The 26,004-nt window shown below is 41.7% G+C and overlaps 1 protein-coding gene across 3 annotated transcripts in view; it reads left to right on the top strand.

Annotated features, from left to right (window-relative positions):
• The window catches only part of KDM5A (lysine demethylase 5A), a 79,610-nt gene that overhangs the window by 49,065 nt on the left and 4,541 nt on the right, over window positions 1-26,004 (top strand). For 2 of the 3 annotated variants that reach the window (XM_090043395.1, XM_090043397.1), the window contains 13 exons: window positions 22-203; window positions 457-581; window positions 879-1,029; window positions 7,691-7,808; window positions 8,299-8,654; window positions 9,176-9,314; window positions 10,308-10,487; window positions 12,154-12,315; window positions 14,037-14,588; window positions 15,296-15,439; window positions 19,075-19,234; window positions 19,513-19,733; window positions 21,865-22,275. In XM_090043395.1, coding sequence (XP_089899521.1) covers window positions 22-203; window positions 457-581; window positions 879-1,029; window positions 7,691-7,808; window positions 8,299-8,654; window positions 9,176-9,314; window positions 10,308-10,487; window positions 12,154-12,315; window positions 14,037-14,588; window positions 15,296-15,439; window positions 19,075-19,234; window positions 19,513-19,733; window positions 21,865-22,275 — 2,901 coding nt within the window. The remainder of the gene's footprint in view (window positions 1-21; window positions 204-456; window positions 582-878; window positions 1,030-7,690; window positions 7,809-8,298; window positions 8,655-9,175; window positions 9,315-10,307; window positions 10,488-12,153; window positions 12,316-14,036; window positions 14,589-15,295; window positions 15,440-19,074; window positions 19,235-19,512; window positions 19,734-21,864; window positions 22,276-26,004) is intronic. The other variant, XM_090043396.1, reaches the window with a different exon arrangement.

The raw sequence follows: 26,004 nt of genomic DNA, 5'->3' as shown, positions 1-26,004 counted from the left end.
CAAGTGTCACTTTTTTGTTAGGGAGTGTTGATGTCAGAAGAGGAGGTATTTGAACTGGTTCCAGATGACGAACGTCAGTGTACAGCCTGCAGAACTACATGCTTCCTTTCCGCTCTTACTTGCTCTTGTAATCCTGAGAGGCTTGTGTGCCTGTACCATCCCACAGACTTGTGTCCCTGTCCTATGCAGAAGAAATGTCTAAGGTTTGTAAGTCTTCATCTCTCCCATACCATGTCTAAATTGTTGTATGAAGGCCAGTAGCTAAATACAGCTATTGTCCGAGCCAAAAACAATATCTTTAGTCATCTCATGTCCTATTTTTGCCCCTGAAACAGAAAAGTCTGGGTTGATGCAGGGATTTTTTCTTATAAACCTCACGTGGTGGATTCTGAAAAAAAGTTTCCCTTGTCTTATATGAACTTATAACACTCACATATTTTTTCCTTCTATTTCCAGGTACCGTTACCCATTAGAAGACCTTCCTTCTTTGCTGTATGGAGTAAAAGTTAGAGCACAGTCCTATGATACCTGGGTCAGTAGAGTTACAGAGGCTCTGTCTGCCAACCTCAACCACAAGAAAGGTCAGACTTCTATTGTTCATTGTAGGTATTTGCGTAGGGAATCCCAGCCTTCGTTTAGGCCACTTGTGTAGTGAGAATGATACTGGAGTGGGTTAAGGTTGGTATTTTAAGCATATGAGAGGAGGGATGTTCTTGATGAAGGTCAGGGAATCTAAAGTAACTGTCATGCTAGATCGGTATACTACATTGTTGTTCATTTCTTTTCAAGCATATTAGGAACTTGTCTGAGGACTAGTAAGCAGTTTTAAAGGATTTTTTTCCATGTATGGACTATTTATTTATATTTTATTATTGCAGACGTGATTGAGCTGAGAGTGATGTTGGAAGATGCTGAAGACAGGAAGTATCCAGAGAATGATCTCTTCCGTAGGCTCAGAGATGCTGTGAAAGAGGCAGAGACCTGTGCTTCGGTGGCTCAGCTACTTCTAAGCAAAAAACAAAAACACAGGTAAGGTTGAGAGTTTTCAGTTTTGTAAAAGTTAAAATATTGTTTTGTAAAGGTAAAAATAGTTAAAAGTGAAGTTTAATACACTAATGAAACTTTAAGCATTGTGGACTAAGCACACAATGGCAGTGAGTAACAGCTTAAATATACGAAATGAAACATTTAAAAAACTGTTGCTTGGGTTGTAAAATCAAGTGTTTCAATTAAGAAACAACAAATGTTTAGTTTTCCATACAGGCTGAAGTCTTTTTCTTGTGTGTCTATCCTGTGGAGAGAACATGATCTTGAAATTAGACTGCCACTATGCATTCAGGCAAAGACACCAAATTATGATTACATAAGCAGTCTGACATTTAATTTGTACGTGTTTGACTTTGGAACCTAAATATTAATGTAATGTAGTTTTTTTCTCTGCATAATGTTTCAGGCGGGTTTTTTTGGTTTTGTTTTGTTTTGTTAAATCTTTTAAATGAGTAGAGCCAACAGTATTTTAAAATCTACCCTGCCTGAAAGACTGTTATATTTGCTGCTGATGCGCATGACCATATGGTATTTGTAATTCCTTTTCTTTGTGCAGAGACATCTAGTGATGCCTGTTTTAAATTATTTTAAATACAAAGGTCTATGTGAAATGTCTTACTCTCGGGACTAGTCTCTCTCTGTGTCGAAACGAGTTTTATCAAGTACCACTCTAGGAAATAAGATCTTCTGGCTCTTGAGACCTTGTGTTGCTTCAAGCACTCTCAACCTTCTGATCATCCCTCCTTATGTGAGTTTGATCCTACAGCCTGAGCCAAGAAAGAATACTATTTTCCAGATGGTCCTTGGCATGGTTTGTGTCTAAACATTGACAGAGAAGGCCAAGAGTTCCTTATCAAACTTCCTTGAAACATCATTGGTACCATCAGTCTTCAGGGATTGGAAATTATCTTCCATATTAGTTGCACTCTGTGTTCTACACTTCTTGATCCACATCACTCCTCTGTTCAATTCTCATCAGTACTGCATTTTTACAAGGATGTCTGCTGGAACTCTACTAGCAGTATTATTGATCATATGCTGTTTCTGTTTGTTACACCTCCGTGGACCACTGACATTACTTTTACAGCTTCCATAGATGTTACTGTTTTCCTGGAATATAAGTTTTTGTTGTAGTATCTCTCCTTCTTAGATTGTAGTTTCCAGAACTTTTGCCATTTACCAGAGGTAAACATTTCTCTGCTATCCTTTGTAGTTCTAGTAACTACCACTCATACTGTCCAATCTGAGGCCCCACCTGTATCTATACCTTAAGCACTGGCTGTGTTAGAAGAATGTTTTAATCTGCCACATCCTTTTCTCCCTGAGGAGATCTGTGCCTTTTCTGAAAGTGGTTTTCAAGAAGTTGGCTTCATTCCTTGGTCTCTGCTTTTGTGGTACCATTTAACATTCCTCCTTGCATTCTGTTCAGATTTGTATCCAGCCTTTGGATTTTTCTGTTTCAAGCATCTAGTTTGAAATTTGCCTTGGAAGCACTGGGGACTTGTATTCAACTTTGGCTATACACCTGGACTTCAGAAAAGCAGACTTTGACTCCCTCAGGGAGCTGATGGGCAGGATCCCCTGGGACGCTGGTCTGAGGGGGGAAAAGTCAAGGAGAGCTGCTTGTATTTTAAAGAAACCTTACTGAGGGTGCAAGAACAAACCATCCCAGTGTACAGGAAGAATAGCAGATGGGGCAGGTGACCAGCTTGGCTTAGTAGAGATCTCTTTGGTGAGCTTAAACACAAAAAGGAAGTTTACAAGAAGTGGAAGCTTGGATAGATACTTTGGGAGGAGTATAAGGTATTGCTCGGTCATGCAGGGATGAAGTCAGGAAGGCCAGAGCACAACTGGAGTTGCAGCTAGCAAGGGACATGGAGGGCAAGAAGAAGGGTTTCTACAAGTATGTTAGCAACAAGAGGAAGATCAGGGAAAATGTGGGTCCTTTTACTGAATGGGGAAAGCAACCTAGTGACAGGTTATAAGGAAACGTCTAATATTCTCAAAGCCTTTTTTACCTTGATCTTCACAGGCAAGGTCAGCTCCCAGACTACTGTACCAGGCAGCACAGTCTGGGGAGAACATGAAAGCCCTCAGTGGTGAAAGAACAGGTTAGAAACTGTTTAGAAAAGCTGGACGTGTGCAAGTCCATGGGGCCAGATGCAGTGCATCCAGGGTTGCTGAGGAAGTTGGCTGATGTGATTGCAGAGCCACTGGTTATTATTTTTGAAAACTCGTGGTAATCGTGGGAGGTTCTAGACTATTTGAAAAGGGCAAATATAGTGCTCTTCTTTAAGAGAGGAAAAAAGGAGGATTCAGGAAACTATAGAGCAGTCAGCCTTATCTCAGTCCCTGGAAAAAGGAGCAGATCCTCAAAGAATCCATTTCTAAGCACTTGGAGGAGAAGAATGGAATTAGGAACAGTCAGCATGGATTCACCAAGGGCAAGCCATGCCTGACCAACCTGATTGCTTTCTGTGATGAGATGACTGTCTCTGTGTATGCAGGGAAAGCAGTGAACTTGATATACCTTGACTTCAGCAAGGATTTTGATACGTTCTCCCACAGCATTCTTGCGAGCAAGCTGAGGAAGTATGGGTTGGATGAATGGACTGTAAGGCAGATAGAAAGCTGGCTGTATTGTTGGGCTCAACAGGTAGTAATCAGTGGCTCAATGTCTAGCTGGCAGCCAGTATTAAGTGCCCCAGGGATTGGTTCTGGTGTCGGTTTTGTTCAATATCTTCATTAACTATTTGGAAGATGGGATAGATTGTACCTTCAGCAAGTTCACAGATGACATCGTGCTGGGGGGTATAGTATAACAGTGGAGGGTAGGGCTAGAATTTAGAGTGATTGTAGACATAATGGAGGGCTGGGCTGAAAGAAATCTCATGAGGTTCAGCAAGGACAAGTGCACCACTATGCACCACTACAGCCTGGGGACTGACTGGCTAAGCAGCAGCCCTGCAGAGAAGGACCTGAGCGTTACAGTGGATAATAAGATGGATACGAGTCAGCAGTGTGCCCTTGTTGTCAAGAAGGCTAACAGCATACTGGGCTGCATTAGTAGGAGCGTTGCCAGCAGATTGAGGGGAAGTAATTATTATGCTCTATTCTGCACTGGTGAGGCCACATCTGGAGTACTGTGTCCAATGTTGTGTTCCCCCATCCTCCCCTACTATAGAAAGGAGGTGGAAAAGTTGGAGAGAGTCCAGTGGAGAGCAGTGAGAAATGGTTCAGGGGCTAGGGCTTGGGAGGAGAGGCTGGGGGAACTGGGTTTTAATCTGCAGAAGAGAAGACAGAGGGGATTTGATAGTAGCCTTTAGTGACTCAGGAGGTTCCAAAGAAGATGGAGCTAGACCGTTCTCAGTGGTAACAAACGACAGAACAAGGAGCAGTGGTCTCAGGTTGCAGCAGAGGAGGTTTAGGTTGGATATTAGGAAAAACCTTCTCACTAGGAGGGTGGTGAAGCACTGGAACAAGTTACCTAGCGAAGGTGGTGGAATCTCCAACCTTGGATGTTTTTAAGATCCAGCTTGACAGAGCCCTGGCTGGAATGATCTAGTTGTGGATGGTCCTGCTTTGAATAGGGAGTTGGACTAGGTGACCTCCTGATGTCCCTTCTAACCCTAATTTTCTATGATTCTATGATCATCTGGGGTGGTTTAAATCTTCCCTCCCTATCCATCCTTTGTTAGGCTAAATTCACACATTTGCAACAATTAAAGACTGGTCTCTACCCAAATCTTGAATGGTGGTGCTTTACCTGCTGTGATTAATCTTCCATTTGAACCAATGTTCATATTACTTCTCTACTAAAATGATTTGATAGGCATCACATTGTATAGATGCTGAGCAGTATTAACATTTGGGCTGGCCATCCCTTTTTTCTGAACCGTGACTTGGGTCACATCTAAAATTATTACTAAATATGGTTTTGAACTGTCATAAACATTAATTTATTCAATTAAGCTATTCTTCATAAGCCTAATGTCTCTCCTGGGAACAATAAACTCCATGCAGTGGATGTTCTAAAGACCATCATTCTTCTGTTCCAGAACAAAGCCTCTTTGTAAATCACTCTATTTTCCTTTCATAACATGCACCTCAAATAAGACCTGCGTCTTATTTTTGGGAAGGTGGAATGAAGAAAAAATATTGTTCCAGAGTCTTGGCTGCATAGAGCAGAGACAGAGTCTGTTCTTCAGCTCGCTCACCCTCAGCAAGAAACTCAAAGTTGTAGCTGCCGCTGAAGACTGGTCATCAGGGGTGAATCTATGGATTTGAAACACGAAAAAAAACCCAAAAATCCTCTCTAGAGCTGTGAAAAAGGAGGAGAGAGACCAGATGTAGCTAGCTGACAGCAAATTTGCCAGAAGAAAGTTAAGCTTAATTAATAGAACATCAAGACTATTAAAAAGGAGAGAGTCGTTAACACCTGTGAAGTGAGGAGTAGTGAGGCATCAAGTCAATAGACTCCCTCAACTGCCTGAATAGAAATGCCACTGCTGCTGCAGGGTAGTTGGTTTTAAACTTTGGATGGAGAAGGCATCAAAGTGGGGTACTTCCATTCTGGGCATAAAATCAACTTTTCTGCTTATGGTGTATGAACTCCAGTTTTGGAAGTCTAATTTTCGGGGGACATGTGGTGTGTGAATAAGTACCAGACCTACACTGATAGCTTTCCATAAAGAGTCAAAGGAGCTCGCTCTCAGCAACTTACTAAATGGATGATAAACAATGTTAAAATTTTCTGTTTGAATAAACTACCTCCTTCCTCTTGCTTTAAGGCAGGCTTGTCTAATGTACGGCCCGCGGGCCACCATGCAGCCCTCCAAGCTGTTTTGAGGCCCGAGGTGCTGTAACTGGAAATGAAAATAAACACTGTACTTCTGTTTCGAGGGGGTAATGTGATACTGCTTCCTGTGAGGCCTTTGAATATGGCTCACCGGCCCACTGGGTGATAAAAAGTTCATGATTCAGCCCCACATTCAAAAAGGTTGGACACCCCTGCTTTAAGGCATACTGTGTTTAGGCCCTTTTTAATATCACTGGCTTGTCTCAGTGGAGTGTTTCTCTGAAACTTGTAAAAAAGCCATATGTGAAGTTTAATTAATAAATTTACATTTAACTTACCCCATTCTGGCAGCTTCTGTATCAAATGCCTAGTTCAAGGGCTGTTCTCCTGAGACTCCTACTTGAGTGATACCTGCTAGTTATTCACCTGCTGTAGACTTAGTGTGGACAAGTGGGCAAAGAAGGCCAGTGAGATGTATTAGACCACATGCAACTACCTTCATTCTCTGCCGGTGCAGAGTCCTTTTTTGAGTTTCTGTTTTAGGGAAGGCACTTAGAGATAGGTTGGGCTGTTTCTGCTTTTTTTTTTTTTTTTTTTTTTACCCTGTGATGTCAGAGAGACGGCATAGGGTGCATGTCCAGCCCCAACAGACACTGTTGGTAAAAAAAAGTTCTGGGTTTGTGCTTAAGATGTTTTTGTCAATTCCCATACCAGTGCATCTTGAAGAGTTCCAGTTGCTGTAAAGGTAATTTTTCTCCACATCTAGCATTCTCGAGTATTGTTTACAGTAGCTGTTTGAATTAGTTTCCTCTGTAATGTTACATCGTAGTTCAGAGGTGGGCAGTTATTTGGGCTGAGGACCACTTAATGAGTTTTGGTGAGCTGTTGAGGGCTGGGCAGAGGAGTGCCAACCCAGCCTCAGCCCCCAATCATGGCAGTTTACACTGCCCGGCAGAGGGGGCGGGAGAAGGTGTCAGTTGATCCTATCTGGCCCCGTCTGTCCTGTACCCACCACTGGGGATGCCAGACAGAGTGGGCAGGCAGGATCTCCATGGAGACTGTCTTAGGACCCCTGCAGACAGGGCACGTTTGGCTGAGAGGATGGGATGGGGCCGTGGGTGAGCAGGGAGTGGGATCACGATGGGGTGTGGGTGGGGCCATGATCAGGGGTCAGTGACAGCATGAGGCTGGGGCCCAGAGCAGAACTGTGGTAGGTGCTTGGGCAGCAGGGCTGGGTCCAGCGGTGGCAGTGGAGACGGGCAGCAACAGCCAGAGTGAGGGTGAGAACAAGCTGCTGCTGCGGGAGCTGCTGGGAAGCCTAGTCTGGCTGCTACCGCCACGCTGCCCAGCCCCACAGACTGCAACTCCTGGTGTGCCCTAGAGCTACACATGAGGATATGCTGTGCTTTGCACCAGGCAACACCCCCATGGCTGGGTGTGGTAGGACCAGCCATGTGTGTTTATAGCCCGGGCTGCCCCCTGCTTCTGAACTGGGTGGGGCCAAGGGACCTGCCATGGGCCAGATAAAATCACTTAGATCTGGCCCATGGACCATATATTGCCCATCCCTGCTGTAGTTGCTTCAGCAGCTCTAAAATGTGTCTAGGGAAATAACAGATTTTTACTGGCTTTTTTTCCCCCAAAGCAGGCATAATTTGGAGCTTTGTAGTTTCTGAATAAACTGTCTGATGATCCTGTTCTGTTTCTTAGAATGCCAAAGTGACAAGACTTTTTTTTGTAACTTGTTTGTATTTTTATAGTTTTATTGGTTGGGAACTTGCCCCAGTGATTGCTTTCTCACTCTTTTCTCGAATTTTGTCTGCAATTTTCCCTTCACTTGTGTAGCAGACTGAGCCAGGATAGTGGGAGGACTCGGACCAAGCTGACTATGGAAGAACTGAAAGCATTTGTTCAACAGCTATTCAGCCTACCCTGTGTTATCAGCCAAGCCCGACAAGTAAAGGTGCGTTTGGATCTTTTCTTTTTCTTTTTCGTTAGCATAAAAAATGGACCTGGCGAAGCTTTTTGATATAAAAGCTGCAGGGTAATTTTTGCTTCCAGGAGTAGTCCTTTATTGGTAGGGAGGTGGACTGAATGGGCTTTCCTCCTTGAAGAATGTTGCACCCTGGAGAATGAATCATCTGTTTACATAAACTTTCTCTTTTAAGATAATGTTCTAAGGGAAGTTTACAAAGCTCTTTTTGGGGTCATGCTCAGCTACCATAGTCACAGCTGCACCGTAGTCCTGCCTGCCCACTGATGGAGGCTGATGTTCCTAGAGTACATCTTGTACAGGCTTGTTTCCTGCAGCTTTCAATCTTCATGGTTTATAATAGATTAGCTTGTGTGTAGTAGGTGTGAACCCAGATGTGGCTGGTCGTTCTTGGGTTCACAGCTTGAATCTATCATGGCATTTGTTGCTGATTGAGCATGTTTGATGTGTATGATTTCAGAACCTGCTGGATGATGTAGAGGAGTTTCATGAGCGTGCTCAAGAGGCCATGATGGATGAGGTCCCAGACTCTTCCAAGCTGCAAATGTTGATAGATATGGGTTCTGGCCTCTATGTGGAACTTCCTGAACTGCCGCGGCTGAAGCAAGAACTGCAGCAGGCACGTTGGCTGGATGAGGTGAGGTCCACCCTTTCAGACCCCTTGAGGGTCACCCTGGATGTGATGAAGAAGCTGATTGACTCAGGTGTTGGGCTGGCACCACATCATGCTGTAGAAAAGGCCATGGCTGAGCTGCAGGAGCTGCTAACTGTCTCTGAGAGGTGGGAGGAGAAGGCCAAAGTCTGTCTGCAGGCAAGGTAAGTATTCCCTTGGTAACTATTCAGTAACAGTTGGAGGTTCCTTTGAAATGTGTGCCCTGTGTCTTACAAAGGTAGCAGTGAGTAGGGTCTGTGAACATTACCACCAGCTTCCTGCTGCCTGACTTCCTAAAAGTAGTAATCTGAGGTGGTCAGTCAGTTGAAGTGGAGATGGTGCTCCATTCTGGTTGTCAATGACCACAGCAGGAAGGTATGAGAAGTCCCATGGGTATTTTTGTAACCCTTTTTTACTCCAAGTATGTTACCAGCACCAGCTTCCTCAGGGTTGTAACACTGAATTTGAGATTTGATGCATGGTCTGCTAACTAAGATGGTGTGTAGATCATCAGTTTCCTCACTTCTGCTGGCATCAGTGAACAGGCCCCTCCTGATGAGAATAGAGTCGTGGTATACTTTGTTGCAGTCCAGTGATATCAGCTGCACAGACAGCCTTTTGGAATCATGGCTACAGTTGACTAGCACTTTGAGAGAAGGCTAGAATCAGGTTTTTCTCGCTCTAGACCACGTCAAAGCATGATGGCTCTGGAGGGCATTGTGAATGAAGCAAAGAACATCCCAGCTTACCTGCCTAATGTACTGACACTGAAAGAAGCCTTGCATCGGGCTAGAGACTGGACAGCCAAAGTGGAGGCCATTCAGGTAGGGGTAACAACAGGGACTGTAATCTCTTGCTTGCATCTTTTCAGACAGGCATGTGTGCTCTTCACAGACACTGCCCAGGAAAGCCAGAGCAGAAACCTTCTTTTAACTCCTAAACTTGCCAACCCCAGTCTTTGTTTGACCTTTGTACTTCTCTTTCTGGGCTGCTATCTGTTTTCCCCACTGGATTTCTGTTCCAGGCTTTTCCGCTTCTTTTTGTGCATCCCCTTAAGGAACACAAAGGCCAGCATTTCTGCGGGTCTTCTCCCCCTTTCCTGTTACCTTGACAACAACTCTGTCGAGACACACATTTAGGCTCAAAGTTTGTTTTTTCTACTCACTGCATTGGCAGATGCTTAGCTGTGGTGAGACTTGGTGCACCTAGGTCCTTAAGTAATTGAGCTGCTGGAAAGGATTTCATTTTATTTTTTACCATGTATACATAATGTAAGGTGTTGGATTTGACACCACTATAGACTGAGGACCTCTGTCTGTGGAATAGGTACAGGACTATGAGCAAGCATAGTCCAAGTTTCCCTTCTCCAGTACTCTGTGGATATAGCTTGGCATTAGCCCAGGGAAGTCATCTCTAGAGAAAAGGTGAATTTGCAGTTTCTGGACCAGAAATACCATTGGTAATGGTGACTACCTCATGTAGTCTTGCGTGCTGGTAACTGGACTGAGACTAACAGCTCATTTCTTCCGGGCTCCTGACCAGCAGTTGAATACTATGTTTGACTGTTTGAACTGGGAATCCGAAGGCTGAAAGATCTCCAGGCTAGTTTCTTGAGACAGCCATTCACAACAGATTGTCCATTAGCAAATGGGAAGTGTATTGCATATAGAACTAGGTATTGGATATCAGTGAGATGGGAAGAAAGAAAGAACAAAGTGGCACTCAGACTTAAAGGCTATGAAGTTCTGTTTTAGTCAAAGAGGGTATGGTGTTATAATTCACAGTCCCATGGCTCAGAGAACTGTCTTCTACCCCAGAATGGTAGCAATTACGCTTATCTGGAGCAACTGGAAAGCTTGTCTGCAAAAGGCCGCCCAATACCAGTACGTCTTGAGGCACTGCCACAGCTGGAGTCTCAGGTAGCAGCGGCACGTGCCTGGAGAGAGCGCACAGGAAGGACTTTCTTGAAGAAGAACTCAAGCTACACTCTGTTACAGGTGAGCAGCAGGCAGCTTTGTATTGGGTCCAGGGAGCTGATTTGGATGGAGGTATTTGTATTGGGTTCCTCTTCATTATGATAGAATGGCATGTGAGGTTCACTCCTGCAAAGAGGGAGGGAGGTGGCAGGGCCCTCTGTCTCCTTTTGGATACTGAGAACTTCAGCTATTGCTGCTAGGAAGGTGGGGCAAAACTGGTTTGTGGGAAGAAGGGGTTGTGTTACTACATGTATTATGTCTGTCTTTTGCTGCCAGTGTATTTATAGAATTTTTTCATATTATATTTTAGGCCCCTACATGATTTTGTCCCCTTGCTCTGCTTAAGATTTGTTTTTCATACTCATCCTCAGCAGTCTCCCCTTTTTGCAGAACTAGTGTTTTTTTCTTTTAGGGTTGTTAAAAACTTCTGGTGAAGACACATTGGTCTCCTACTATGCCATCTTTCCTTAACATTAGGGGTGTCTATACATATGCTCCTGTGTGTTTGTGTGTGGGGGGGTTGGGCAGTGTTTTAATTAGAGTGACTCCCAGACAGCTGCTCTAATTAAAATTAGAGCACAGGGTCATGTGTATTCAGCATCCTGCATTTCAAAATGGCTGCAGGTATGTTGTAATTAAAGCTCATTTGTCAAGTTTTAGCTAAAGCTCCTCCACCACTATTTTGAAATGCGGGACACTAAACACAGGTGAGGATGAGGCACACTGGAGCATTCTAATTGGAACACTCCAGCAGACTATCAATCAAGTCTGCTTGGACAACATGTTCTAATTAGAACACACTGGGACATGTGCATAGATAGCCTAGGATAGCTTGCTGTTGTGTCTTTTTAATACGGTCTCTTTGAAGCTTTCTGCTGACATGATGTGCAGTGCTTGGGATTTGGTATAAAATTCCTCAAATCCCAATCATACAGCTGCTGGCAGGCCAAACCTGGATGTGAGGCTGCCCCCTAGCCTGATTCCATAGCTGGGGTGGCTATGTCCCTTGGTCCTGGGCATGCTCCATGTCTGATTATCAGAGTTCAGCTGAGTATCAGGGTTGGACACACAGCAGCCCTGGGTTTGAAAACTGCATGCACAGCCCAGCTGAGCTGTATATGCATTTCTAAATGTATGTTCCAGAGCACTAGGAGTCCCAGACTGGTGAGTGTCTCCATACTCTTGAGTTCCCATGCCTCAGGGTTTTACATATCACATGTGCAGCCTTGCTTTTCGGACTCAGGTCTGCCATGTGTCTGACTCTTCATCAGCATTGGCCACAGTGCGGCCTCGGGTCCCAGTTCAAGACTAGAGGCTGCCTTATGCAGGATCCTGGGGATCAAAATCCAGTTGAAAATATCTACAGTACCTGTTTGATTACACTAATATTCCAGGGCTTCAAGCTATTCTACTGGGGGCTGATTTCAGTCTTAGTTTTTTGTGTTTATTCCCTTCCATGTTGCCATTACTTTATAGGTATCAAAGATGTTCATCAGTTTTTCATCTGTTTTACAGCAGGGTCGTAAGAGGGATGAGGTATTTATTTTGCAGTATAATGAGGCTGGTTGTATACATGATACATGTGCTATCATCTGTTCCTCAGCCAACATAGCAGTATGGGTTTGGAATGTTTTTCTTTACATTGTTGTTGTCCTGAGAACCCACATTCTTGTCTTGTCGGTTACAGGTTTTGAGTCCCCGGACTGATATTGGAGTTTATGGAAGCAGTAAGAATAGACGGAAAAGGGTAAAAGAGTTAATGGAGAAGGAAAAAGAGAAAGATCTTGACTTGGAATCTCTGAGTGAACTGGAGGATGGGCTTGAGGAAGCTAGGGACACTGCAACTGTGGTAAGGAGCTATGCTGTGGGGCTGGCATCTCCTAGATTTTAGGAGTTTTTGATCTCAAGGGAAGCCTGTCTGCGTGCTAACTACTTGTAATTTGACAGGAATGGTTTAGCCAGGGATGCTCTTGCCTTAAGGAGGGATTGGGCAAGATGACTTTGAGGTGCTTTCCAGCCTTCCTTTTCTGATTCCATAACTTGATTGTCTGTAAATTCCAGATGCTTAAATATAGTTTGTGGAAGTCTTACTGAAAACTGTTAAGTAAATCTCTGTGAAATAAATGCTTCACAGTAATAACCTGACAGAATATGCAGTTCACACAGCATTGATCTTGGCACTCCAAGGATGTTTTAAATAGGTTTGGATAGTAGAAGGAGGAAGCACATAGTAGATAGTAGAAGGTGTTGCCATGTGTATTTGGCTAAAGAAGATTAATTAGGGGTTTAATGTTTATGTTGCCATCACTTATGAATATAAATGGAAATACCTTAAAAATACCTGGCACCACAAAAAAAAAAGGGGGGGGGCAAGACTGGATTAGATTAGACCTGTCCTGTGCGCCAAATTGAAATATATTGCAGTCAGCTAGTACAACCTCCAGAAATTGCTGTTAAAGAAGCAGACCAATTTACACCAAAACAGTGATGCTGCTGGGTGCCTGTGCAAAACATTTATTAGAAGTACGCAAATTTTCTGTTACTGAACAGCTGCTTGGCTGCTTACGAGTAATTCATGTCCCTGCATTATTGATGTAAGCTACCAGAGCCTGAGCTACCCTGAGCACTGGTAAAGCTGTGTCGTTTATTAAGCATTTTACCCATTCCATCCCTTACACACACATCATTTGAATCACTTGCTGCTGGTGCTTATTTTCCTTTAAAATGGCCAGCTTGTGGGAATGGAGAAAAATTTGTTAAGATCTCTTTAGTGAATTGATGATACCAGGAATTGAAGAAATGGGACTATAGTTATTCTCCAGAGTTATTTTCTACAGGAATGAGGGAAACTGGCACAGTGCTGAAAGCCTGTAGTTACGTTACCTTGCACGTGAACCATCAGACCTCAGGCCCCTTGTGGATTAGATCATGTCTTGAATGAGAAGTGCTAAGAAACACCTAACTGGATGTGTAATGAAGCTATGCCCCATTTAGACATGTATAATATGCCTCTTAGGTTGTGTCAGGAGGAGTCTGCTGTTGGTATGTGTGCGTGCGTGCGTGTGCGAGAGCATTAGGGGATTTTTTACCCTAAACCCGGGATCTGTTTCCTTTTGTTGTGATTAAAGAGTCCATTTCCCTTTATATAGGAATTAACTTGGGTTTTTAAATCAAACTTCAACTTAAGCAGGCACATTCTGTTTTCTGTATTTTATCCATAACTGACATTATGAAATGGATTTTCAACAACTTCTGGGTTAGCGTTTTACCTGAGAGAGGTTTTTATTTTGGTGAGTTTGGAAATGGTCCATGGTAGAGGTTGGTTCCTTTTTAAGTTTGCAAATTGTTTTGGAAACTTTGGGAAAGATAGTACCATAAAAATATTTTTTTTCTTTGCATGAGTGGTGGAATACTGGGGTTCTGAAGAGAAACTTAGAACTTCATTTTTCTTTTGGACTTTGTGCCTGGAAGATTCTTGATTAATTTCATTCTTTTTTCCTCTCTAATAAAACTTTTGAGTCCATTTGTTGTGATAGAGGTACCAGCTATTTTTGTTTCTGTGCTGGGCAGGTGGCTATATTCAGGGAGCGGGAACAGAAGGAGATTGAAGCCATGCATGCCCTCAGGGCAGCTAACCTGGCTAAGATGACCATGGTGGATCGTATTGAAGAAGTGAAGTTCTGCATCTGTCGAAAAACAGCTAGTGGGTTCATGCTGCAATGTGAGCTCTGCAAGGATTGGTTTCACAGTGGCTGTGTGCCACTCCCCAAAACCAGTTCCCAAAAGAAGGGCTCCAGTTGGCAGGCCAAAGAAGTCAAGTTCTTGTGCCCACTCTGCATGCGTTCTCGAAGACCCCGGCTTGAGACCATCCTGTCTCTGCTGGTGTCCCTGCAGAAGCTTCCTGTACGGTTGCCAGAGGGGGAGGCACTACAGTGCCTGACAGAACGTGCCATGGGCTGGCAGGACCGAGCACGGCAGGCTCTGGCTACTGATGAACTGTCTTCTGCTTTGGCCAAGCTTTCTGTGCTCAGCCAGCGTATGGTGGAGCAGGCAGCACGGGAAAAAACGGAGAAAATAATCAGTGCAGAGCTACAGAAGGCAGCAGCTAATCCTGACCTACAGGTAAGCACCTGGGTATCCTACTCCTAGCCTCATTGCTGCGATCCACCAACATTTTATCAGTATGTGAAATGTCTTGTCTGCCTTTGAGCCTCTCAGAAAGAAGCAGTTGCAGACTGAGAATTATGTCAGTTGTCTGTCACTGGTGTAAGTAAATAAGCAAAGGATATCAGAACACTCTGAGGGATTTATAAGGCATCTGTTAGTTACCCTCTGGCAGAAAGTCAGTGACCTGTATGAAGTACATAATTGACCTTAGTCTGGTTTGTTGTGTATATTGGCCCATAGAGTGACTCATAGCCAGGTTAATAATTTCAGAGAGGACTGCAAGTAGTTACTACAGCTTCTATAAATGTCTGCCACATCAGAATTGTTCAGAAGTGTTCATTGATGACATAGTAATGTTGAAGGTGAGGCTTGTGTTGCCATTGATCTTGTGATGACAGTTGGGTGAAAATAAATCTATGGCTGTCCACCTACGAGTTCTCAAAAGGGCTAGAAATATAGGATCCTTCTGGGCATATCATCCCATATTCTCTGCCCAGACCTTTGGGTCATAGCTTTACACAGGCTTTACTTGTGTATGAGCAGGTACCAGTCCTGAGGCTAAAGGATGGCACCAGCCTTTGAAAAGTTCTTTTCTGTATTAGCTAGCCTTGCTGCACTCCCGTAATGCATGTTCCATTTGTGTTCCATTGATTGCCTTGTAGGGCCACTTGACTAGTTTCCAACAATCTGCTTTTAACCGAGTGATAGGGAGTGTTTCCTCATCTCCACGACAGACCCTGGATTATGATGATGAAGAGACAGATTCTGATGAAGACATCAGGGAGACTTATGGCTATGACATAAAGGCAAGTAACCAGCATGGATAACAAACTTTAATAACTCCATGTATAGACCAGCTGTTGTGAAATAACTGTATTTGTAGATGCTTTGGAATAAATATTCATTTATGGAGTTATTGTGGAACAACTATCAACATTAACTTGCCCTCACCATTCCAGAATGATTTTCATATACTGTACCTTAAGGCTTGGCTACCTATCTTGTGGCCTTATGTCTGTGATAAGGCCTGTATATGATTATTTAAACATAAATTGGGGGTATTAAGTGTTACAACAGGATGCATTCACAGTTTCATAATGTGTTATGATTAGAGGAAGGAAACAAAAACATTTTTCCAGGGCTTTAAAAAACGCTTCTCAGGCATGATTTGAGACTACAAGCAAACTTGAGAAGAATGTGCTCTTGGACCATTGTAACTACAACACTTGAACCCCATTCTTTGCTCTGAAGACTTTGTATAACTCCATGGCCTTTTTCATAGATGTTACATACTAGTTGCAGTTTTGATAGAGGGAACTCCTTTTTCAAGCTCCAGTGTAGCAGAAAGAAGGCTTTGACAATTCCATGCTTTGTAAGAAGTTTCTTACTACCTTGACTCTTTTTTCACTTCACTGTTTGTTCTCTTCCCCAGTCCAGCATGTGGAAGAAGTAAAACTTGTTCAGTTTCCACCATGTGTAGAAGTTTGGGATTACAGCTCTGGCTGGTAAATGTTAACTGAATTCCAGGAATTGTTTATCAAAACAAAACAAAACTGCTCTTACTAGCTTTGGAATTTATTTACATTTTTACCAGCAAAGAATGTTTCAAAAGAAAAATGCAAATCTATAAAGACGACTGCATGGTTTTAATGAGACTATTAGAGTACATTTTTAAAACGGTTCTGAGACGTCACTTTACTTTTCATCTCTACACTTACCACATGTGTAACAATGGTTTCTTGGTGTGGCTGGCCACCTTAGGGATGCAGCATTGTATTTCTTCCATGAGACACATTAGAGGTGAGAAAAATAAGGCCCATTAGACACTAGAGGCTACTTTTAAAATGGTAATAAATCTTCTGATTTGAACTTTGCTTTAAGGTAAGTCCTATCTATTTTCTAATAGGTCCTTTTAATTTTTAATTTTTTTTATCTTAATGCATTTTGGTTGCTTAGATGTTAGAAAAACAAACAAACAAAAACCCATGCTTTACTGGAGGAAGCAATACGTTAGTTCAGCCCAGCTCCGCAGCATCTGTATCGATTGAGTGCTTCAGCAGGGCCTTTTTCATCTAAAGGTGATTCAGTCAGCCATTAGATAAAAATGCCAAAAAAGCCTCAGGCACTGAGTCTACACAGACGTTGGGTGAGCCATGTCCAACTAACACGATGCTTTTTTGGTCATGCACTGGCCTTGGTGCAGGAGTGCACTGAGTTTGACTTAAAGCACTTTTTTAAAGATCTGTAAGCAGCCTTTAATTTTAAGCATTTAAGTTACTTTAAGTATTTTCAGATTTTTCACCCTCTTAATATTTGACTCTCTAATTACTGGTAGCAGCTAAAAATATTAGTGTAATAATTTTATAATCTCATATGAAGTGTAGACAAAGGCGTGCTGCTAATCGGAGGTTGGAATTAGTGTGGAGTTTTAAACTGTCATTAAAAATATCTAAATATTTCCAAACTGCCCTATACACTAGAATGAACTATTCATAAGAAGATTTTTCTGCAAGAGATGTGGAGTATCAAGTTGTGTACTCAGAAGAGTGGAATTGCCTGTCAAGCTTTGAGGATTTTGCAGGAGTACAACTTGAATTCTGAAAAATAAAACATTCTGCAATCGCAGGATTTCAGTTTGGTTATTGAGTCTTAGGATTCTGGAACTTTTGACTGTATAGAATTATGCAAATTGACCTAGAAAGGTTTGTTTTATCATACCCTACTTTTCTAGTTTCTCTTGCTATCAAAACTGCTTAATTACTAGTCCTGTAACCTGTTTTGTATGCCCCAGATATTGGAGCTATCACTAATAACCAGATAAACTTTCTGACCATTAAATTTTTACTGGCTTATTGATTGTATATTTTCTTAATTTCATCCCATGTCATTTGGCTTGTTCCCTTGCATCCTTGAATGTTTACAGCTATTAAACAAATATTAGTAGATTTGTTATGTTGTTATGAGCTTCCCTTACTTATTCTTTCTGAACCCTGTCCACTTGGGAGAGGTATAATTTCAAACTGATGTAGAGTCTGAGTTCGGCAGCTGGTTCGTTACTTGTGTCACTTCAATTTCTTCACATTACTTGAAGTCATGAAATAGATTTTCAATTTTAAAAGCCTGAACAGCGAAAGTTCAGTAATTCATTGTTTAATTTCTAGCATCAGAATATACATAAGGTGTCAACTGAGAATACAAGTTCTTTGGTTTCACACTAATAGTTATAATGTGGCTACTTTAGATGTGGCCTGTTTTTCAAAGTCTTGGGACTGGTGACAAGAAATTTTTATGGTATTTCAGGTTTAACAAAATGGCTGGGCCTGGGGGCTTTGTGTTCTAATGAATTTCTTTCTAGCCATAGACAAATGCTAAGTTTGAGAGGCATTGGCAGTGGCATACTGTAAATCAGAATTCTTCTGTAGCGAGGAATGTACATAATCCACAAACCCTAGGCATCTAAAGCAGGGATCTCCAGGGAGTGGCTTTCATTTGACCTGTGAAGTTCACAGGTGGGGACTTAGATTTCTTCCACATCAGTTGAGAGTAGTACTGCATTTACTCACATACTATGCATACCTTCCTCTGTGCCCCCTCTCCTCCATTATCAGCCCTCCAAAATTGGGGTGCATAGTTTAAGCAGGGAAGCTGATTTTTTTCTCCTTTGCTGGAATAGAAGCGTAGATGCTGTGTTCTAGTGGATGCCAAGATGGCTCCCTCTTATCTCTGGCCCCAGCAAGTAGGAGGAACGGTGCCCTGGGTTGACTTTCTCACAGCTGCTAAGGAATTTGTAGTAGTTGAGCACAGTGCTGAGCTGAGTGCCATAGCTGGTACCTGAAGAAGCAGCTGAGCTAGCTCAGGGAAAGTAAGCCACTTCATGCAGTAATACCTTGATGAGGCTTGTGGCCTGGAAACAACACTTGATTCTTTATGGGCACTTGAGTAAAGAACTATTTACAATAAATAAGTAAGTCTTGCTAGCATATGGGTTTGGGGCCTAGCCTTGTTTCTGTCCTGCTACAGCAGGAAGCCCCCTGCTGCCTCACCCAAACTGTATCCTGGGATGTCACACGTACTGGGCGTTCTGTGTTTCCAGGACACGTTCTGTCACACCATCAGCCGTGACTGTGGAAAAATCTTTTTGTGTACATTCTGCTTTCCAAAAACAACGCGTGTGTCTTTTCAGGGCATGTGACATGCTAGCAAATACAGTTTTAAGCAACATTTTGACTTTTTGTGTAGCTGCTGTCACTATCCCGATACTTATGTTAATAGCACCATGTGCTGGTGGTGTTAGTTTCCTTGGCAGGTCACTTCTGAGCAGGTTCTTGGAAGTAGTGTGCTTTTGATCATTTTCCACGAAGATCTGCTTCATAGAGGTAGATACTTAAGTACATAAAGATTATTAAAGCTGGAATTTATTTTCTTGCTTTGCCTTTTTCAGGACAATGTCAGTGTGAAATCTTCCAGCAGCCTGGAACCTAACCTCTTCTGTGATGAGGAGATCCCCATCAAGTCAGAGGAAGTGGTGACACACATGTGGACGGCTCCCTCTTTCTGTGCTGAACATGCATATTCATCTGCTTCTAAAAGCTGTTCACAAGGTATTTCCTTTTCTTTGCACTGGGAGGTGACTGAGAAATGCTTGCCATCTGTACTAGGTTCTGGGAATACAATGTCTACACATGGAGAAGATGGTATTCATTGCATAAAGCACCATACATCAATATTCTATTAACACTTTGCCCATTAACTGTATCAGCGCCCATATTTTCTCTTTTGGGCATCTCTGTCTTAGAGCGTTGCTGGGAAGTAACACGTGGTTTTCCTGTTTCTGGTGTCTTCTTTTTTGTTCTATGTGATTTGCCTTCTGTTTTGAAAGGTTCTAGCACCCCAAGAAAGCAGCCCCGGAAGAGCCCTCTGGTACCTCGCAGTTTGGAACCCCCTGTACTGGAGTTGTCACCTGGAGCTAAGTCCCAATTAGAGGATCTGATGATGGTAGGAGATCTCCTAGAGGTATCGCTGGATGAGACCCAGCACATCTGGCGGATTTTACAGGCCACGCATCCACCTTCAGAGGACAGATTCCTTCATGTCATGGAGGTACACAAAGGCAGACAAAATTTTAGTATAGGAGGAAATTGGATCAATGTATTTTAATTTCCATTTTTTAAACAGATGGAATTTTGGGTGGTTCTTAAGAAGAGCTTGTTCCCTTGATGTTCAGTCTGACTTGGCTAAAGATGCCTCCAGTACAAAAATATTTGCCCTCTCACTGCTGTGTTTCTCTCCTGTGTGCAGTTCCATCATTCTTGTTCAGCTTGCCATTCCTTTGTGAGATGGGTTTGGTGGAGAGATCACTCTACAAACACTGTTTTCATCTATATGCTATATAGCAATAACATTTTTTGCTTGGAATAAAAACACATTAGAAGTAAAAATGGTTTCAAAATAAAAACCAATCCTTACTGCACACAAACACTGCTTTTGAATACAAATATAATTTAGGAATAAACAAGAGAAAGAGCAGTTGAAGTTGCCAGCGCAACTTAAATTCTTGCTCCCTTCTGCCGTATATATTACAGGACTTTTACTGTTATTTCATCATAAAAAGACAGTTATGATCCTTACCTCATTCACCTCACATACTTAATAGAGAAAGAGGTTCTGTTCAGAGTACCTGTGTCTCGTTTGCTGCAAAGTTACATAGTGTGTATGAATGACCTACATGCTTGCTCTCATGGCAAACTCTCATGGTTGAAAGAACTGGACTGGAACCCAGAAAACTTAAGCTTCTAAGTGACCTCAGGCACTTAGACTTCTGCATCTGTTAAATGGGAATAGCAGCAATTTCTTATCTTGCATAGTTATTGAGTATAAAATGAATACCTAAGACAATTAATGAACATCACAGTAAAGTTATAGGCGAGGAGTCCATTTTGGGAGTATGCAGCAAATGAGGAATAGGAACACCAAGCAGGTTGAATAGGAAGAAAGGTATTTTGATCATCCATACTGTACAATTAATAAGTCATGAACCTTGCAGAAAATGTTTTAGTTAAAATTATACATACATACATAAAACATATGCACCAAAGGGCAGGATTAGGGTTGTGTATGCAATCATAAATTTGTCTGTTTCTGATTCGAGTACTTTGTTTTGTATCATTAACATTCTTTTAACTGAATTGTTTTCTTATGGAAATGCTTTGGGGAAAAGTAGCATGAGTGCTAGCGAATTTGTTATACAGATCTTGCAAGTAAAGTGCTTTATACCAAGTGAGTTTTAGCATAACTATTTTGAAGGCTTGTTTGAACAAATTGCTTACTTTAAATGAAAAATATTTAGGTTAGTTTTTTTGGGTTTTTTTTAATTGAACAGAATCTCCTAGTGAATTTGTTAGGCTGAGTAACTGCACTATAAATCAGAGTGCTGTATCTTGCTCCATTGGTTTGAAGCATGCATTCAATCTCTAATGTCATTAAAGTTTAGTGCATAGTTTGACTGCAGTTGCAAGGTTCTTGTGCTTGTTCAAAGGTCATTATTTACTTATGAAGCCTTGGAGTATAAATAGGTAGGGTTTGATGCTCTGAATGTTAACTGCCCTGACATCTTATTTGTTTTAAGTTGTAGTTATGGTGGTGGGTTTTTTAAATAGTACCGAACACAGTGTTTGTCAATGTATAAACCATTCTGATCACACATCAGCATTTCTTGTTCCCCTCATTTTTGAGCACATGGGACATTCTTGAGAGAGAGGACCTTTGTTTTTCATAATTCACCAGTTGATACTTTTATTTTCCAATCAAAGCAATTATTGCAAACAAGAATAATTTGAGATAAGTAATAAGCAGTAACAGATTAACATTTAAATACTAAATCATTTGTCTTCCTACAAATAGCTGTTATAGTAGTGAATAAAAGAAGGGAATCGTATCTACAGCTTATCCAGAACCTTATGATCTTTGTTTTCCATAGGGCAATGTTGACTTTTAACACTTTCTTCTTCTTATCCAGTTAACTTCAATTATTTCCTTACACTGGTTTGTTGAATGCTATAGATGAGCATCTTTTTAAATTAGGGCTTGCCAGTCCACTTTTTTTGACAGGCAGTGTCCTTTCTCTTTAGATAGAGTGGGTACAGTTGTGATTGGAAGATGTCTTAAGTAGATAATGAAAATGTAGCATGTAGAATCCTCAGTTTTAAAATTTCTTGTCATCTTTTTTGTGAAGGATGACAGCCTGGATGAGAAGCCATTAAAAATGAGAGGGAGAGATTCTTCTGAGAGGAAACGAAAACGAAAGCTGGAAAAGGCAGAACAGTTCTTTGGAGAAGTGAAGCAGAAATCTAAAGAGTTGAAGAAACTGGAGAAGCCCAAAAAGAAGAAACTGAAATTAACCATGGACAAGACAAAGGAGTTGAACAAGTTGGCAAAGAAACTAGCCAAGGAAGAGGAGCGGAAGAAAAAAAGAGAGAAGGCAGCTGCAGCAAAAGTAGAGCTAGTAAAGGAGAGCACAGAGAAGAAGAGAGAGAAGAAGGTACTAGATATTCCTTCTAAATATGACTGGTCAGGAGCTGAAGAGTCTGATGATGAGAACGCTGTGTGCGCTGCCCAGAACTGCCAAAGACCCTGCAAGGACAAGGTGAGTTCTAGAATAAATGATTGGGGGAAATAATGAAAATCCCTCTAAGGTTTGTCTGGGAGGTTAGCCAGTTTTGAACAAAAGTGAATTGGGTGGTTAATATATTAGATGCGTTAGTAATGACAGGTAGATGTATGATAATACTGCTTGATCCACATTAGACGATAGGCATCTGTCTTGGGATGGTTTCTGGACAGTGGATCCTGCATTTATACAGAGGCTTAGACTAGATGATTCTTGGGGCTCCCTCTAACCCTTGTACTCTGTAGAATGCAGCTTTGCTGTTCTGAGCCATAACAATTGGAATCTGAACGTTGGTATAACTGTATATTGATCAACTTTAACCCTGTCTTTCTCTAAGCCGGTGTTGCTCAAACTTTTTAGGCTCAGGGCATCCCTTATTGGGTTCAAGACACCCCTCTGTAACTTTTGTGAATTTAGTAGCTACAGTATTTTCAAAAACTATATATTATGGTGCATACCACTTTGGAGTGTGGTTAGGCAGTGAGGGTGGGGAGACATCCAGGCAGGGGCAAGCCTGAACCTATGTTTATCTACTTAAATACCCGCTTATCTCTTCATATCTTGCTGTCTTCTCACACTTCGGGGCACCTAAAGAATCTGGCAGCACCTCAGGGTGCCCCAGCATCCTCGTTCATAATCACTGCTCTAAGCACTTCAGTCTGAGCAGGAGGTGAGAGGGAGGAGCTACTAGGGATGTAAAATCTGGGAATATTTTTTCTTTTTAAATTGCAAAGTTACACCCCGTTCAAGCCCTCTTCCAAATTCTTTGTTGCTGGCATTAGGAAAAGATGCTGATGAACCTCAGAGTGGTTAATTCTTTTTTTTCCCTGTTCCCTGTTTTGAGTGTGTTTCTGAGCAGAAGTCTAAGCTGGATGTACAGTGCTTATAAATGGAAATTAATCTTCCAAAGCTCTTGTATAATAAAGCCAGTGAGCTGTGAGGCTGCAGGTTGAGCAAAGCCACAGGCTGCAGTGTCCCACTTTTCTTGTGGGAGGTAAATCTGCAGTGGTTTTAGAATTGATCCGATTACGACCAAAAAAAAAAAAAATCTCATCCACCTTCAGAGGTCATTTGTGGCCTTGGCAGCTGCTTTTAGCTTAAAGTAACTCGGGGAGATCAGCCTCTTTCAGTTTTCATTTATTTATGTATTTATCTATTAATTAAAGTTTTTTTTTATAGGTGAAAAAACCCTTAATAGCTGCAGTTGAAGTTTTAAGCTATGTATGAATGTGGCGGTCTGGGTAGTATCTCCAAATAGTTTCATAGATTTCAGGAAGATTCTCCTGATTTGGGGAGATTGGGTTGTGTCATTTTTGTTTTGGTAGAACTGAAAGAAAACTCACTGTTGAGAACCTGTAAGAACTAGAGATAGCAAAACCTGGCACCGTGCCATTGAGAGCCATTCTCCATTCATTGGTGGATTTGTAGACTGGATGATCTAATCAGTCTTCCATCTACTTTATAAATGATACTGCAGTGTTTAGTACATTCCATAAAATGTGCTATGTACTGAAAATGCTGCGCTTCCTAGGTAGAGAAAATGTCTGAGTTCACCTCTTTGTAAGGGGCTTGTTTATTAAAATAGATTAATTTGTAAGAATTTTAGGAAATGCTTGATGTTACATGTAGAATCCTAGTCATCATAACTCTCCTTAAAGCTGTGTTTGCCATATGCTTCAGTATGCCCACGTAATAAAACTTTTAAAAACATTCTTGCCCTATGGCTAGAAAATGAGACAGACAGGAATGTAATAGCTGAAGCTGGAGGCATTAATGTCTCTTAGCATATGCAAAAACAGTTTCACTGTAAAGTACAGTCTTCAGCTGACTGTGGCCCCTGGATTTTTTCATTGCTTTGCTTTATATTGCATCTTAATTTAGTTTCCAATGTATAGTCAGTTATTTCTCTTCTTGTAAGATAAAAGTGAAGTTTCAGTAATAATGGCTTTGATCAATACAATGCTATAAAAGGTAGTATTATTTACCCTTCATATCCCAACTTTTATCTATCTCATTCAATTTAAATGTGCGTACTCAGAAAATGTTAGGAATCTTCTGATGCCTTTGAAATTTTGAAAGCTGCTTTGCTAACTTTTTCTGCCACTTTTGTTCTATGGCAAGTTCATTTCATAGTTAAGGGTTTTTCTTTTCCTTGTAACTTCTTCAATAAGCCCATTGGCCATTTGTTGCTTTCTGGACTCCTGGGTGGACAGAGGTTTTTGAAACTAAGTTCATATGCAACCAGATGCAGTAATTGGGTCCCTTTTGTTTTCTGTAGTTTCAGAATTTACCTTTTGCTAGAGATTGATTGAAAAATCCAACCTTTCACTTGTCATTTTTTTTAGTCTTTATGGTTACAAAAATAACCTTCCAAGTGTTAATCTCTGTAGTGGGTCAGTATTTAGTTTAATATTTTATTGACTAAGAGCTTCTGGGTTTGAGTGAGGTGCTGAAACTTTCAGGGAGCCACTGAAGTTGAAGAGTTTGTTGTGGAATTCAGTTCAGTGCTCTTGAAGGGGTTTACCAGCATTTAATTTCCTCTATTTTTGTGCTCTCCGCTTTTTTATAGATGTGCTGGGATGTAAACACATATGTTAAAAAGAGAATGAAAATTAAAACTGCAGAGGAATTAGCTTGGTAGCTGAGAGGAAGCAGGGAAGAAAATCAGCTAAATAAGGTAGCAGGAGTGAGTGAGCTCATCTTTTAGAATTTTGGGGGAGATCAGAAAGTCCACAGTGTGAGCAGGTGGTTGAGTGAGTTTGCGTAAAGCAAGACCATAGGGTTTCTTGAATAAAGAGCAATTTGGGGATGGACATGATATGCACAGGAAGTGGAGGGAACTGAGAGAATCGAAGTAGTATTCTTCTATCTGAAGTTCCCTTGCTGTTCTGCTTCGTATCTTGTTTAGCAGCAGCATTCTGGACCCATGAAGAAAAAAAATTCTCCTGTAGTAGTCATAGGATAGGCTTGCTTTAAGCAGTGTATGTGTAGGGATTCCAGTTGAGGCAGAGCCAACAGGAGCGGGATGAATTCTAGCAGTGTTCCTCGCATTCCAAATCTGTGTATTGCTGACTGAGAGGGGTGTGAAAATCCAGGATTTATTTTGGCTCTGCAAGCAAAGATGAGGTCTGAGGTAGGGAGAGTGGTAGTAAGTAGTCATGGGATCTTGGGCTGTTTTCTAAGCAAGACATTCATTGTCTGGAACTAAACTTGAAGTTTAAAATCTTAACAGGTAAAAATGATTGGAGAAAGGGGTATTGACAAATTGTGAGGTGTAGCTAGATTACCTCAAAATTATCATAATTGGTGTCACTAATAAAGCCTTGAAGGGAGAAGAAGGAAGAGGAAATTGTTAGAGCTGAGCCCCAGTGAAGGTGAGAGGAAGGAAAGGAGCCAAAGCTGTTTCCTCAGATCAAGTGAAGTTGCTATGCTATGTTACTTGACCCTTGCTGGCTTTCAAAGAGCAGCCACTGTTGGTGAAATAGCCTTGCTTAACATAACTCTAGGCAACTTCGGCATTGAAATTATTTAAATTGTTCAGTTTTCTACCTCTTACAGTTAATTCTGAGAAACCTTTATGCAAGACTACTGAGCATAGGGAAGAAACTTATAAGTGAGAAAGGGCCAAGCAGAAGTATTTCAGAGAATGTATTTGATTACTTTGTGTGGGGGAGGGTTGAACTGTGAAGCTTGCTCATTGAATGG

This window comes from Crocodylus siamensis, chromosome 4 (assembly GCF_052110815.1).
Source record: "Crocodylus siamensis isolate JL-2025a chromosome 4, ASM5211081v1, whole genome shotgun sequence".
NCBI lineage: Eukaryota > Metazoa > Chordata > Crocodylia > Crocodylidae > Crocodylus > Crocodylus siamensis.
This window is presented reverse-complemented; position numbering and strand designations above follow the sequence as displayed.